At 37.5% G+C, this 16,078-nt stretch overlaps 2 protein-coding genes across 2 annotated transcripts; both read left to right on the top strand.

Annotated features, from left to right (window-relative positions):
* Positions 1-2,307: 2,307 nt before the first annotated feature.
* LOC131628488 (histone H4) lies at positions 2,308-2,801 on the top strand. Its single transcript, XM_058899328.1, has one exon. It carries the CDS (start codon positions 2,380-2,382, stop codon positions 2,689-2,691), a length of 312 nt encoding a protein of 103 aa, XP_058755311.1. The 5' UTR covers positions 2,308-2,379; the 3' UTR covers positions 2,692-2,801.
* Positions 2,802-15,313: 12,512 nt separating this feature from the next.
* On the top strand, positions 15,314-15,795 carry LOC131628479 (histone H4). The gene has a single exon (XM_058899321.1). The coding sequence runs from the start codon at positions 15,369-15,371 to the stop codon at positions 15,678-15,680; it is 312 nt and encodes a 103-aa protein (XP_058755304.1). The 5' UTR covers positions 15,314-15,368; the 3' UTR covers positions 15,681-15,795.
* The last annotated feature ends 283 nt before the right edge of the window (positions 15,796-16,078 follow it).

Here is a 16,078-nt window from a genome sequence, read left to right as displayed (position 1 = left end):
TTATCGTTATTGATATTTGGAGAGATCGAATCTCGTACCGGTAAAAGCTATCTAGTTTGATTTGCAGAGATGGAATCTTATTTGAGGATAAGTGAAGATAATGATTCATAAAGTTGTTCAATTGGGAATTAAGTGATAATTGTATAGGAATAGATTGATGAACCCTAAAGATTCAACATACTTCTCTAATTGTTAAACCACAATTCATTATTTGCATTTAGTTTATTTGTTTACTTTTGATAATATTAGATTATAAACCAAACAAACCTAATTTTCCTAACTCAAAATAAACAACTATAGAAAGGCAGTGATATTAACCAATCCCTGTGGATACGATATATTACCGAAAATATTTACCCACAAATACTTTCAACAGAGGCTTCCTCCCTTTCCTGGCGAGCCTTCTTTCCTCTCTGTCAGGAGAAGGGCTCTCCTCCTCTGTGGGCTCAGGCCTCCGATTCTTCCTGCTCTTTCGCAGAGGGGAGCGCGAGTAGGACCTCTGGCGGTGGGATCTTTTCGGTGGAGATCGAGAGGAGGATGGTGAGCGTCGGCGAGTCCTCCTAGGCGGGGAGCGCGAAGAGGAGGAACGCGATCGACGGTGCCTCCGCGGGGGAGAACGATGACGATGCCTCTTCTCCAGTTTCTCAATCCGTTCGCCTTGGAGTCGGATGAGGCGGTTGGTCCACTGTAGCTCTTTGAGGATGACGAGGGTTGAGGGGTCGGTTTCCCCACGGGCATCTGTAGCATCCCGAGTCTGCCGATGGTGAGTTCTCGGTCTCTCAAGGGAACGGGTGGAGGAGGAGGCAGTCTGCCCGTCCCTATGGTCAGTCTCGTGTTGGACGCGAGTCAGCGGTTGTTCAGGCTGGGTTTGGATCAACTCGGCGTTCCTATCGTTCCGAGCTGTTTCCTATCCGTTATTCTGAGGTTGGAGCTGCTCGGCCTCGTCATTCTGAGCATGCTCGACGTTCTGAGGTGGTGGTCTTCTGATGGATTGGGGGGTCTCATAACCTGACCTCCCATTCCCTTCAGCAGAGCGCCGTCGTCCTCCCCGTCGATGCAGAGCCGGGTTGGATTCCTCGATCATTTCCGTGAGACGAAAAGGATCGGGGGTCGGGACGAGGACGGTGTTGTTGTTGTTGCCGGCCATGACGATCGAAGGATGGATTAGCTTTGATCTTTGTTTCTTTAAAGAAGGGGGAGCTTGTTTCCCACAGACGGCGCCACTGATCGTACCTGATCAGAAGAGTCGTCAAGGCCTGCTCGGATGCTGGGTCTTCGTGAAGTGAGAGGGGGGGTGTACCTGCAAGGTACTCCAATGCCAAAGTAAGTTGACGAGCAAAGGAGCGCAAGTACTAGCTAAGAGTGAGTGAGAATTGAATACCTGACCCTCTAATCAAAGAGGGTATATATAGCCCCCAGCGCTGGGCCATGATCTCGCTATTGGGTTGGATCCCCAAGCCCAACTAGGAGACTGCCAGGTTTCCTGAGCGGAAATATCGGAGGTGCGTGTATGCCCTCTGTCCTGGTTAACCGCTCCGAAGTTCCAGGGAGACGCGGTCTTTCAGGAGCCACGTGGAATCCGAGTTGTTCGGAGGGTTGTATATGAAGGAACCCTGCGCGGAGCAGAGTCCTCGGCAACGAAGGTGTTTGCGGGGTCGTTAGTGCCGAGCATGCCTAGTGCCGAGCATGCCTAAGGTGGGCATCCTAGGTGCGTAGGAGGGTCGTAGAGGAACGTGGGCCTCTGAGGTTTATTGGGCCGAAAATCATATTGGGCCTAACCTTGGCCCAGTCCAGAACAATTTTTATATAGAAAAAGTCTATTATTGATTTAAATATTTTTGTCTTTTTAAATTTTTATTTAAAATAAATATATTATGTACACAAATATGCGTACCCGACCAGAACCCGTGCGTACGCACGAATTTGTTACTAGTTAAATGAATAAGAAATCAATTTTATTTATAATCAGCATATTCAATAAAATAAAAAGCCAATTTGAAATCTTTCATCACCAAAATGCGGCGACATTTATTCAAAATCGCTATCAAATTATTGGCGGGTTCATTTCACAAATTACAACTTCCCCCTTACGAGCGTAAAATATTTGTGTTTTCTCATAGACACATTTCCCACCAAAAATCAATTTACACCTATCAATCCGCACTACAATATTTTCACCAATCAAAATGAAGCAATTTAAATCCAACGCTCCATCTTTTAAGTTCTCCACTCACGCGGATCGTTACAAATCCAACGCTCAGAATCACGTACTCGTACCCTATATATTCTTCGAATTCTCATATATCTCTAACAGAAAAGCATCAACGTTCACAATTAGTTCAATCGCAAAGAGAGAGAGAAGCTCAAGAAATCGTAGCCATGTCTGGAAGAGGCAAGGGAGGAAAGGGTCTTGGAAAGGGAGGAGCGAAACGACACCGTAAGGTTCTCAGAGATAACATTCAGGGAATCACCAAGCCTGCTATTCGCCGTCTCGCAAGACGTGGTGGTGTGAAGCGTATCAGCGGTCTAATTTATGAAGAAACTCGCGGTGTTCTCAAGATCTTTCTCGAGAACGTGATCCGTGATGCGGTTACCTACACGGAGCATGCTCGCCGTAAGACTGTTACTGCGATGGATGTTGTTTACGCTCTCAAGAGGCAGGGAAGGACTCTTTACGGATTTGGCGGTTAGAAAATTGGGGTTTGCTATATCGATTAGGGTTTCTTTAGCTTGAATCTCAATGTTGATACATATTATGTAATTGTACTCGATCTTTAGCATCAATATCTGTTTTCACTTTTCTCCGAGCATTGGTGATATGGAAGTTTAAACTTGTCTGAGTGATTGCCATGTTGTTAGTAGCCAAATTGAATTCAAATTAAATCATTAATCTATAGAAATTGTACCGATTAATTTTTGACTATGAAATTCAATAAAAATTTGGTTTGTATTTAATGCTACGGATCTACGCTAGAGTGTTTTCTTTATATTATGCATATATGCTACAAGAGCATATAAGAAACAGGTTAAATCTTATCATTTGTTGAGTTGGGTATTGCTTCCAACTAGTTTCTACATAAAGTTTCTATTGTGTGATCTATTGTAGCTTCAATCTCTTTTGACTCTACGCATTAAACTCTAACTTGTGTAGTTGATGTTAAGTTGGGAATGTTCGAATAGAGGTGTTTTGTCTTATCTCTGACCCCAAAACTTCATTAAAGTCATGGTCTATATCTATCTGTCTCTCCATACCCTTTAGAAAAACAAAAAAACAACCCATCGTTAACAAAGATATTACAAGTATTAGCCAATCAGGCTCATTTCTAATGTTTGACGCATATTTACTCGGCTCAGGAGAGTACATACCACTCAAATCTTAATCAAAGGGGTTAGATTGTTTAAGATTAATCACACAATCCTTTGTAACTATACATAATTTACACAGTAATTCATAGAATATTTGGTCTCCCAGTTTTTCTTTGCAAGTTAAGCTCATAAGGAACCATTGGGTGGTTACTAATTTTTTATTGATATGTGCTCTTTTTTTTTAACGAGAAAATGGATTCCATTAATGACCAGGAAACTGGTTTGTTACAGTAGGAGCATCCACAAAAATGTTCAAAGAAGGTAAACACCCAACCCAAGTTCTAGAACCTAGTCTCCTTCCTAACCTGACCAAGCGGTGAGCATCACGATTAAACAACTTGCTAACAAATAGAAGAGAAGCTTCCTTAAATGAATCCAAAAGTAATCTACAGTCTAATACAATATTATCTATGGAGTCTGACTGCTGAACGTTGTTGATGCAGTCCATAATGTACAGAGCATCATAGTGGATGCTAATGCACTCGAGCTTCAAATCTTTCGAGAGCTTGAGACTCCATTTGATAGCTAATAATTCAGCCATGCCCGGATCCACTCTTCCCTCCAATCTGGTACAGGCTGACATCAAGATTTTCTTGGAGGCATTCCTAATAACACAGCCAAAAGCAAAACCGTCATCAGCAACCCGCATCAACCTGGATGAAACAGCAAGACCTTGAAACCGACGATGTAGCCAACAGATTCAGATGTGACTTATTCTTCGGCCTAGGAGAAGCGCGGTTGAACTCCAAAACAGCCTGCTCAGCAGCAAAAGAGATCACAGGCGGGGGCTCAAACCTGTTTTCGAATAAAGCTTTATTGCAGGCTTCCCAAATCTTCCAAAGAGTGTAGCAAGAGAGTTGCACGCTGTAGCTGTCTCCAGAATTTAAGCAAAAGTCCAAACAGTTCAAAATACTCACATCAGGCCGATGGCAAATGAGTTGCAGCTGTCTCCAGAATTTAAGCAAAAGTCCAACCAGTTCAAAATACTCCAGAATGTGCTCCTAAAGGAGTTGTAAACCAAACAATTTTAGCAAAATCTAATTGTAGGAAGTGGTCTAAGGATTCGATGGCTTGATGGCAAATGGGGCAACTTCCATCTAGTTGGACACCACTTTCCAACAATTGAGCTCTAGTCGAGAGAATGTGTTTTAAAAGCCACCAAAGGAATTTTTTACTTAAATTTGAACAAGGGCGTTTCATATATCTTTTTTAATTGGGCGCGACGAGAGTTTAAGACTGTTTGAGATTTCTTGTAGTTTATGTAAGGGTTGATGAGTAGATTAGATTGATTATTCGCCATCATTCTACCAATACAAACTAATATTTTTTTCTAGAAGTCTCGTGAGATGGGTATGCAAATGTATTTTGGGCTCTGCAAAGGACTCGTAACCTTGAATTTTGTTTGATGAGAAAGCCAAAAGCTCTTCTAGATCTACACTTTCAATTTGTTGACAACTCTCCACCTCATGCCTTTTTCTACCACATTTTGGCACCGAGAATACTTATCCAAGCATAGTTTGGTTAGTATCCCATAATGGCTTCTAACACTATTATCTCCAATCCTATTTATAACAAAAGATTTTCTTTTTAGATACATTGAATAAATTATGTATTTGGACAATATGTTGTCCAGATACATTATTTATTCAATATATTTAAAAAGAGAATCTTTTCTTATAAATGAGACTAGATGAGTATTTTCCAAGAAGTTCCTTGTTGAATTCTTCAAATCATATAAAATCTAGACCATATTTTTGTTTTTTGTTTTTTTATAGGCGCTCCTAAGACATCCAGGGAATCTTTCTTTACTCATCCTTTGACCCCACCAACATTTGGCTAACACCGCTTCAATCTCATGACAGGTGCCATCGGGTAGTTTGTAATAACCTATGATGTAGTTCGACACTGCTTGTGCTACTGTTTTGATCAAAACTTTCTTTTATTCTCGACAGAAGGTTTTTCTTCTGAACTTTTAACTTTTTCAAACTCAATCAATGGCAATGAGAGAAAATCACCTTCTTGGACCTTCCCAAAACCACAAGTAACTCTAGGTATTTGGACTGAGTATGGAATATTTTATACTTTGATCCTGTTACATATAATTTATTTTTCATCTTGTAACATACTGTAACTAAAGGACATCTCATATTTTTCTAAATTAACCAATTGGTCGGAGGCTCTTTAGTAGGTAGAAAGAACTTAGATAATAGAGTCTGATTCATTAAGATTTTCCCTTGCAAAGAGCAATATCTCACATGCGAATAAAATATGTGAAATTAAAGAAAACTTCCTTGTTATTTTGATGTCATAAATTTTATTACATCTTGTATAATAGCGCAGAAAGAACACCATCACATAAAAATATAGGGATAAATAAGGTCAGTTTGTAAAAGGTCGTTCTAATATGCCATAAGCCTTTGACATATCAAGTTTGACATATCAATCTAAGAGGGGGTGTTAATTATATTTTTGGATTTATCTTACTTTACTTAAAAATTCTAAATTCTAAATCTTAAATCTTAAACAAAATAACTTTTGGTATCTATGGTTCTTACAGGAATAAGTGCAGAAAAAATGCAGAAAATAAATGACACAATGATTTATACTAGTTCCTATTTCCAACTTAAGGGTACATCTAGTCCCTTCACACCTTGATGGATTTTCCACTATGTTTAGATCTTTATACAAGTCTCACACCAAGACCACTTTAAAGATCTTCTAAAATATACACAAAACACAAAATTCTATAGTGGACTTTGAATCACCCCAGTTCAAAGAACCTTTTTCTCAATCACTGAACATTATGATGATCTTCACTAAGCACTATGCTAAAACAAGTAACATTCAATGTTGTCGAAGAATGAAGAACTTTGTAGTAGGCTATATGATAATCAAATCCAATATTTGATGGCTGATTCTTATCAATATCAAAATTCAACTGTATATCACATAATGTCTTAAAATCTTTTATGGTTTTGAAACTTTTTATGTTTTATGAAAAGTTACATAGTTTTAAACCATTTTGAAAGTGTCTGTTTCTTGAAAATGATTTTTAATTGTGTAAATGATGGTGTGGAAGTTTTTATTTTGTTTTCCATGTTAAACCATCAGTGATACACTATTAGAAATATTTATGAATGATTTAATATCTTTGAAAAGGTTCCATGGAGTATTGTCTTTCAAAAAAGTAGTTTTGCTCGATGATAAAAGCATTGGTTCAGGTGGTATTAGAATGCAACATTCTGATATTCGAATACCACTTTGTAATGTACATATTTTTTAAAATTTTCACATTGGTATTTGAATAAAATAAGTCGGTATTCCAATACCATTTTCTTGACATCATTAAAAACAACTTTTAAGGGCTCAACTTCAATGATTTTTGTATAATATCTTCGAAAATATTTTAGGTTAAATTTGAGTGATATTTTCTGATATTTTAAGTTATATATAAGATGAATCATGATATTTTAAACATAAATACTTTGAATATCTTTGCCAAATGTCTTTGATTAATCATTTTCTTCTTTTCTTTGCCAATTGCCTTTGATCAAATATTGTCTTTATCTTTATCTTTTTTGTTAATCATTGTTGAATTTGCCTTTTTATTATTTTGTTGGTGTATTCGTCGTCATCAAAACGCTAGCCTTTATCAAGGAGAAACTTTTCTTCACAAAATCATAGTGGAACCATCCATGGCTATAACATCATTATCTGTAATTAGCCCCATTTCACAAGAGCGAATTGATCCTCATCTATAATCTCGAGCAAAATGGCCTTTAACATGCTCACAATATTTTTGGTGGATATTTTCATAAAAGTATTACTCAGGCTCACGTGTCCAATGTTTTTTTGGAGAATAAGGATTTTTATGTTTTGAGATAAGGACAATCTAGGTATTATTGATTTGATAAGTGAAAGAAACATATTTGAGGATGTGTGAAACACGCCTTTGCACCTCTTCTCAAACAACATGCTAATACTTTTGGTAGAAAAGAGCAAGAATTCCATTTAGCCTTGGGGATTTAATCAAATGCGTTTGGATAATCGCTTCATGGATGGATTCTATAGTGAAGGGTTTGAAACACGACTCTCTTTGATCTTTTGAAAGCTTATTTTTAACCACCTTATGTTGCACTTGAGATCTCACACACAAGTAGAAAGGGATTGCGTAGTTCAGAAAAATTTGGTTTATAAAACTTTTTGCAAATAAAATCAAAATTTAAAAACATTTTAAAAAACTAACTAGCGGAAAATAAATAATGCAAAGTAAATTGCAACCTTCGATCCACTATGTCACATCGTTGTAGTACTTCGAAAGCTTCGATCCGTCGTAGTTTCTACAATCCTCTTCATTTCTGGTTCCGTAATGGAACAATAATAATTTCCCGATGCACCACACCTCTTTCTTCTTTCTCTTATGAGCCACGTTGTGACAATTACTTGATGTGGTTGATACAAGCATCTCGAACACGCCATTTATATTATGCTTCTTGTGGCATTTTTGTAGTTTCTTGAGATTTCACCATTTGTTTTTCTTTTTCTTTTTTGCTTTCTCCGAATTAGTGTGTCCAATTCTTCTGCATTCTTTGTCATCGTAACTTTTACAGTGAAAACACTACAAAGTTTGTATGGTTCGCAAATGAATCTTTTTTATAATTCTTTGAATCTTTATTAAATAAAAAAATATAAACAATTAAAGTAAAAACATTAAAGAAAAATATAAAAGATGTTAATGTTTAATTTTTTAAGTAATGCCCGGTGGTTGATTTTTAACATAGTTTGATAACTTTGAAGTCTTAATTGGACTTTAGTAAAAAAAATTATGTAATTTGTGGATTTAACCACATCTTGACACTTTATCAAATTGCAAGGAATAATTTGGATTATATTTGTTTGATATAAGCATTTGAAAAACTAAGAAAAACATATAAACTCTCATGTTTAATAAAATGTATATTTCAAATGTCTTATTGCTAAAAAAACCTAAACTCTCACGTTTAACCGATATCAAAACTAATTATTTTTTAAACTATGGCCTCTAAGGTAGGTTAACTTTAAGAAAATGTAAGAAAATTTCTTCACCCACCTCCTAATCTTTTTGGTCACCTCTGGTGAATTTACCACAATACCCCTAGTTTTGAAAGTTCATTTCCGAAAACGTACCTTTTTAAAAAAAATGTGTTTTCGGAAATGTATCTCCGAAAAAGTGTTTTTTTTAATATAAAATATTGATTTCGGAGATGCATCTCCGAAATAAAGTTATTTTTCAGAAAATGTGGTGTTTTCGGAAGTTCATCTCCGAATTCACCCCCCTTGGAGTAATTCGGAAATGTACTTCCGAAATATTGTCTGGACAGAAGAAAGATGAAAAACAAGAACGATTCGCTTTATTTAATCGGGTGAAGATTACATCGATCACATTACATAAGATTAAAGTTACATATTGTTAAACACGGGTAGGTGGGGATGAGTCAACATTTTGATAACGTCGTCCGCCGATCTTTGAAGTTTCGCGTCCAACTCGATCGGGCTCTTCAAAGAAAATCGGTAGAACGTTGTCCACAAAACCGCTAAATCTTCGTCGTTCTTGATCTCAAAAGGTGTGAACTTAATGTGTCCCTCGTCGTTAAGCGATGGCGAGCGGTACTCGAGCTTGACAACCTTTCGATTCTCGGGATAGTGCAAAAGCGTGTTGAGCGACGTTATCAACTCCGCAAACGGCGTGTCGCGCGAGAAGCGAAATTGGAACGACATCGGGTAGCCGGTTTCAAAGTAGACGAATGCTAGGTGGGGGTAGGTTTGTGTCATTTGTGTTTTATGGTGTGAAGAGGATGAAGAAGAGTGTGTTGTATTTATAGACTTATTGGAGCAATGATGGCCCAACAAACCTTATCCTGCCTCAGGGGACTTTTCGGAAATGAACTTCCGAAAATTGGAGGCAGACTAGCATATTTCGGAAGTTCATTTCCGAATTATGCAGAAACAGAACAAAATTTTGCATTTTGTTGATTGCTTAGTGTGTTGTGTAAATTGAACAAATGGAATTCACAATAAACATAAATTAGACAAAGATGACATAAAACATACTTATATTATATATGTATTGAATCGGTCCGAGTTTACATGATAAACAACAATACATACAAAAATGGTCATTACAAACAAAAAACGATCCGGAACAAACTAAAATTCACCGAACCAATCGGTGGATCCTAAGTCCAAAATAGGTATGTTCTTCGACCGCTCTCTATTTTGCTCGCGCTCTTGGCTCATCATTTCTTCAAACTCCGCCATTCTTGAAACGAAAGGATCCGGCCAAGTCTCCGCCTCATTTGAACGATGTGCCGTCCATTGACAAGAAGTAGTCGGTATAGGACACCCCGGTTTCAAAAACACTTGGACGAAGTGCCGCGATCGTAGATACCCGATGCATATGATCTGGCCCGACGCGTCCAATGGCGGTCGACTATGAAGTGGAAAGAAAGTCTCACTTAGTCCAAACCTCGTCAAATCGACGCATACAATATCATATGCACTTGCTATTAGATGACCCATATCGGGGAATGACATCCACTTCGAAACCAGAGCGATACCGGTAAGTGATGGAACAAGTGAATCATGAATTTTCGCAAAGTTTTCTTGATTTTCATATAGTCGGCCGTAGATGTCCCGATATGAAGTCAACTCCGCAATAAGTTCCCGTCGGACTAAAGTGTGATTATTTTCCCCTTTACCGAGCAAACCCGCAACGGCCCGATATCCACAATTGTCGTCGCCTCCAACATCAACGATGTTATCGATATATTTGTGCATAAAAAGTGGCATCTCATCAATGTAGACAATGGGTGATTTTTTTATCGACGGTGTGTGAGGTGGCTTCGAAATACGGGCACCTTTGTTACCACTACACTTGGACTTCGGTGTCGGTGAATCCGGGAATGATGCATCAACATGTTCAAAGTAGGAAGGAGATCGTTTTGTTGAGGTGTCATATTGTGTAATTTTGGACTTTTTCGGTGCACCTTTCGTCTTAACCGGTTGAGATGGCGGTTTCAAATCGGTGGTCTCCGGAAATGCGATTTTTCGTAATTGTTCTTTTATATGCATTTTCGTTGTGTCATCCGCTTTAGCAAACTTCTCCATTATCACTTCCAACTCGTCGGAGATGGTGATTTTGGAGTCATTTTCTTTCGGCGTGTCAAAATCATCAAAACGAAGCTTCTTCCAATGGTCGGCTACCTCATCCATGTGTATTGGTGAAGTCAACATCTTCTTTTTTGCAAGTATACAAGCACATGGAAGGCCGTATGTCTTTCTAATGGTGCACCCACATAATGAACTATCCGGCCCCGTAGTCTCCGACCGCTTAGCTTCATGAAATAAAAAATTCAAACCCATTCGGGATATGTTGTAAATCAATTGGGAGAATAGAATTTGGCTCTTATACTGGTGTTCCATAACCGTCTTGCTCCGACCGAACGATGTTTGAATTTCATTGTGTTGATTTTGGAGCATTTGGTTGACGGTGTCCCATCCCCGACACAAATCTCCCTTGCTATCACCCAACCACCTCTTGAAGACCGCATGTGCGGATTCAACTCGGTTAGTTGTGGTGCAACAAAGATGTCTAACTCGATTTGTCCAAGCGCACACGACTTTTTCTCTAACTTTGTCAAGAATGGTGGATTCAACGTAATGACAAAATGTCTTAATGGAACCACACAAAGACCTAAAGTGTACCAATTTCTCGGTATACACCTCTTCGGAGTTTGCATCCAAAATTTCCCTCCATGCCGCCATTATCCTATCAACCACAACACCGACTTTGATAACTTTACCATTTTCACCCGGCCTATCTTTTGTCCCAACCGCGGGTTTCAACTTGCTTCTCACGTTGCAAGTTATGTGATACCGGCAAAGTAACGCGGTAGATGTCGGGAAGACGGTATCGACCGCATTCATCAAAGCATTGTCCCGGTCGGTGACAATGAGGTTTGGCATAACCTCTTGATCAACTAACAAAGACTTGCAAATTCCCAAGGTCCATGTAAAGTTGTCTTCTTTTTCACACTCCAAAAAAACAAACCCGGCCGAATAAGTCTTGTCCGTCGAGGTCACACCGACTATCTCTAGAAGAGGAAGCCTATATTTGTTTGTCTTGTACGTCGAATCCATGACTAGAACGGTTGGAAATGTGTTGAATAATTTGATACTTTCGGGATGAGTCCAAAAAATATCACGCACCGTAATTTGTCCTCGGAGGTTCGGAAGCTTGAAACATATTTGTTATCGCCTAGTAGTTTCAAAAGTTGTTGCATTTCCGACCGAGGGCCCATATTCAAAACCTTGAGATTGTGCCGTTCATTGTAAATTTGCTTGATATTTGAAACGCTATCCGGTTTCTTACGCTTCAAATCGGAAAGTATGTTGCGAGGCGCCACTTTGACTATCGTTAGGTCCGATATCACATTCCTCTCTTCGCGGGACAAACGACACGCCATTGGATGCCCGTGTAACTTGACATCCAAGGCATGATTATGCATTCCACAAATTACGGTTAACCGCCACAAATCATCAACCCTCCGAGTGGCACGCAACTTAAACGGACACCCGCACTTTCTCGATCCAGTGTCCTCGTGTTTTAGCACCCGGTTTGATTGTACATAACTACCACCCCGTTCGCAATTCAAAACAACGAAAGCTTTCCGCCTACTATTTCTGTTGTCCGACCTTAAAATAACAATTCCAGATCCATGCTTGTTAGCTTCCTTCCGAACCCAATCAATCAATTGTTCGCGACTACCGAAGCTCCGATCATTTGTAAAATGTTGCCGAACATCGACCGCATTGATCATAGGAGTAATGTCAATAACCGGATCGTTATTAACGTTGACAATTTCCGGAACTAATACTCCATCGTCTTGCACAATGTTGTCCGGATGCACCATACCTAACAAATGAATAAATTAGCAAAATTGGCCAAAACTGTTTTTTTTTAACTGCCAAGGCATATTTCGGAAGTTCATTTCCGAATTATATTAGGTAACATATATTTCGGAAATGAACTTCCGAACCATATCAGTTTTCAGCATAAAATTTATCAATCAATGTAGTGAAATAGGGGATGAAATGAGTGATGTTTACCTGAAATTGATGCTTTCTATGCTCCCTTTAACGTGATCAACGGTTTGAAACTTGATTTTAGGGCGGAAAATGGATGGAGATTGATTGGGTTTTGGAGAGGGTTTGGGAAAGTTTTGGAGAAAAATGATGAAATAGTGAATGAGGGAAATTTGTATATGCAGCAATATTTTCGAAAATGAACTTCCGAAAATATTCACGGTTTTGAATTTTTTTGACTTCGGAAATGTATCTCCGAAAACACCACTTTTTTGGTGTTTTCGGAGATGCATTTCCGAAGTAAAAAAAAATCCAAAAAAAAAAATAACTTCGGAGATGCATCTCCGAAGTAGGGGCAGTTTTGAGTTTTCGCTGGGGGTGACCCCCATAGGGAGGTGGGTAAAGAAATTTTCAAATGTAAAAGAAGCTTCAAAAATCCAAATGGATTACCTTATGCTATTTGCTAGTTTGACATTTTTGGTACTCTATTACGATAGCTAAAGTTCCAAAATTAACAATTAAAGATATTTTATAAGAATATTGAAATTTGAATTTTAATGCAATTTTTTATTTTATATTCTTATATCTTTTTCTATCAATTTCTTATCTCAAAAACTTGCATGTATAAATTTGATTTCTTATTTGATGTTTAACTTATTGATTTTGGATTCTACCATTTGATTGAGATCATTTGATTATAAAATATAGGAACAAGTCGGACAATAAAGACATTTATATTTATCTCGAACCCGCCCAAACCCTCTTTATTTATATCATTATTATTTATATCATTAGGTACTTTTTTATTTATTTTTGATAGTTTGAAGTATTAATTGCATGATCAATGTTTTGATATATTATTTTGTATATTATTGTTTGAAATATATAAGATGTATGTTTTGGAAATTTTCAAAATTGTTTTACTTTATCATTTTTAATGTAATTTGATGTTGGATAAATTGAGAAGACTAGTTTTGGTGCCTACAAAGCCGATCACACGGCCCTTGCTTTTACTTTATAAAGAGTGAATGGAGTGTGCCAATTTCCATAACAAAGAGTGTTAGTATTAATCTATACGACCTGAGATGACGTCAATTATTCTCCTAATACATCACTGTATGCAGTTTACAATGATACATATTTGATAATGATTGGATAGGGAGATTTCACGTGTTTGCCACCTGATCCCACCCTTTTGCGCCCCAGTCATTTTATTTATTACTTACCGACAACCTTATTAGTGGGCCGAGCTTTTTGAGACCAATTATTGTCATTCCAATTCACAATCTAATTTCTCAAACAGCTCGTTTGAAAAAACAATTTAACTATAATAAGATCTCTTAATTCATAGTCTCTCAAATTCAAAACTTAGAAGAAGGATGTGATTAAAGTAATTTTTTTTGTTCACAATCCTCAAATAGGAGGTAAGAAAGAGCCATACTATTAGAGTATGACCTTTCTATATTTAACACACATGACGAGTCCAACATAGTCAAAAGTCAAAAGCTGTCAAAACCCTAAATTTATTTATTAATATTTAATTTATATATATAGATTAAATATATCAATTATTTTTTTTTTAAGAAAAGAAATTTTATTCAACAAAAACAATAATACAGTGGTGATATATAGATCCACCCACAAGTAAGAGGCCTAGAACATCAATTGGCCAATGTAATTCCTAAGTTTCCTATAATTCCAAGATCTATAAACTATACAATCTATGATTTCCTGTTCATAATCACTATAAGTAGTATGTTTGTAAACTATATCATTCCTTCTCTTCCAAATTCCATACACAGTCTCTGTGAAAGCAATTTTCAACACTTTTGCTTTAGTCCCTTTCTTGGAAGAAACATGGAGAACCCACTTCAATTCCTCTTGCCATTTCAACGATTGATGATTATAGTTCATCCAGCTCAGAACCTTGCGCCAAATATCAGCATTAGTTTCACAAGCAAAAAAACAATGTTCACGATTTTCCTCTTCTCTTCTGCAGGTACTACACAAGTTCTCATCAATCATATTGAATCTAACAAGTCTATCCTTTGTGGCTTGTTTCCCATGGCATACTAACCAGGCAATAAACTGAGCCCTAGGTCGCGCAATATTCTGCTTGAACAAGTATCTCCACTCTACTTTTCCCCATTAGCACAGATAGCCAGATAGAATTTACTCATCTGGAATTTACTCTGGGTTTGCATATTGTTCCATATAGTGAGATAGTTATGAGCTAGCTCTCTCATATCGAGGATTCTGCTAAAAATCCAGGTTCTGCTCTTTGGCACCACTGCATCCATCACATTATTCCTTTTGAGATACACCATATGGATCCACTTCACCCAAAGGTTATCGGATTTCCTGCACAAATTCCAGAGACATTTCAAAAATATATCAATTATTAAATAAATAAAAAAATAATTTTATTTATAAAATACTAGTAGTAATTATAGAGCATATTCAATGAAATAAAAAACTAAATTTGAAATCCTATATCACCAAAATGCGGCCACATTCTCAAATGGGTAGCACTTTCATTCAAAATCACTGAAACTATTGGCGGGTAAATTTCACAACTAACAATTTCCCCCTCACGAGCTTAAAATAGTGTGTTTTCTCACACAGTTCCCACAAATAAATACTAATTTAAACCATCAATCCGCGCTTCAATTTTTCCACCAATAAAAATCAAGCACTTTAAATCCAACGATCTATATTTTAAGTTCTCTAGTCACACGGATCGTGATGAATCCAATGGTCAATGTTAGCAGTCCTAAATTATATAATCTCCGAATTCACAATGATTAACACTAAAGCATTCGCATTATCATTCGTTCACTCACAAAGGGAGAGAAAGAGAAACTCAAGAAATCACAGCTATGTCAGGAAGAGGCAAGGGAGGAAAGGGTCTTGGAAAAGGAGGAGCCAAACGACACCGTAAGGTTCTCAGAGATAACATTCAGGGAATCACCAAGCCTGCTATTCGTCGTCTTGCTAGACGTGGTGGCGTCAAGCGTATCAGCGGTCTTATTTATGAAGAAACTCGCGGTGTTCTCAAGATCTTTCTTGAGAATGTGATTCGCGACGCCGTGACCTACACGGAGCATGCTCGCCGTAAGACTGTTACTGCGATGGATGTTGTTTACGCTCTCAAGAGACAGGGAAGGACTCTTTACGGTTTCGGCGGTTAGAAAATTGGGGATTGCTGTATGAATTAGGGTTTCTTGTAGTTTGAATCTCAATGTTGATACATATTGTGTAATTGAGCTTTCCACTGAGCTATTAATTGATGATTTGAATTTTCAATTTGTTCTATCCATTTCTATGATGCCAGTAGCTATTGATTGGAATTATATAGCCAAATTGAATACAGACTTTTTAGATTGAACACATGCGATTTGTTGTAATGGATACCTAATTCTCAGAAATTTGTGTAGTCTTTTGAAATTATATCAATCCAATTTTTATTATGAAATTCTATTTCAGATTAAATTTTCAGTTATAATTTCGGGCGTGGGGATTGTTGTAAGAATTACGTTTTCTTGTAGGTTGAATCTCAATGCAAGTGATTTTGAATTATACCAATTTC

This window comes from Vicia villosa, linkage group LG1, assembly GCF_029867415.1.
Source record: "Vicia villosa cultivar HV-30 ecotype Madison, WI linkage group LG1, Vvil1.0, whole genome shotgun sequence".
Lineage (NCBI taxonomy): Eukaryota > Viridiplantae > Streptophyta > Magnoliopsida > Fabales > Fabaceae > Vicia > Vicia villosa.
This window is presented reverse-complemented; position numbering and strand designations above follow the sequence as displayed.

Excerpts from the sequence above, each read along its gene's own strand:
- LOC131628488 (XM_058899328.1), top strand. The coding sequence starts at position 2,380 with ATGTCTGGAAGAGGCAAGGGAGGAAAGGGTCTTGGAAAGGGAGGAGCG.
- LOC131628479 (XM_058899321.1), top strand. The coding sequence starts at position 15,369 with ATGTCAGGAAGAGGCAAGGGAGGAAAGGGTCTTGGAAAAGGAGGAGCC.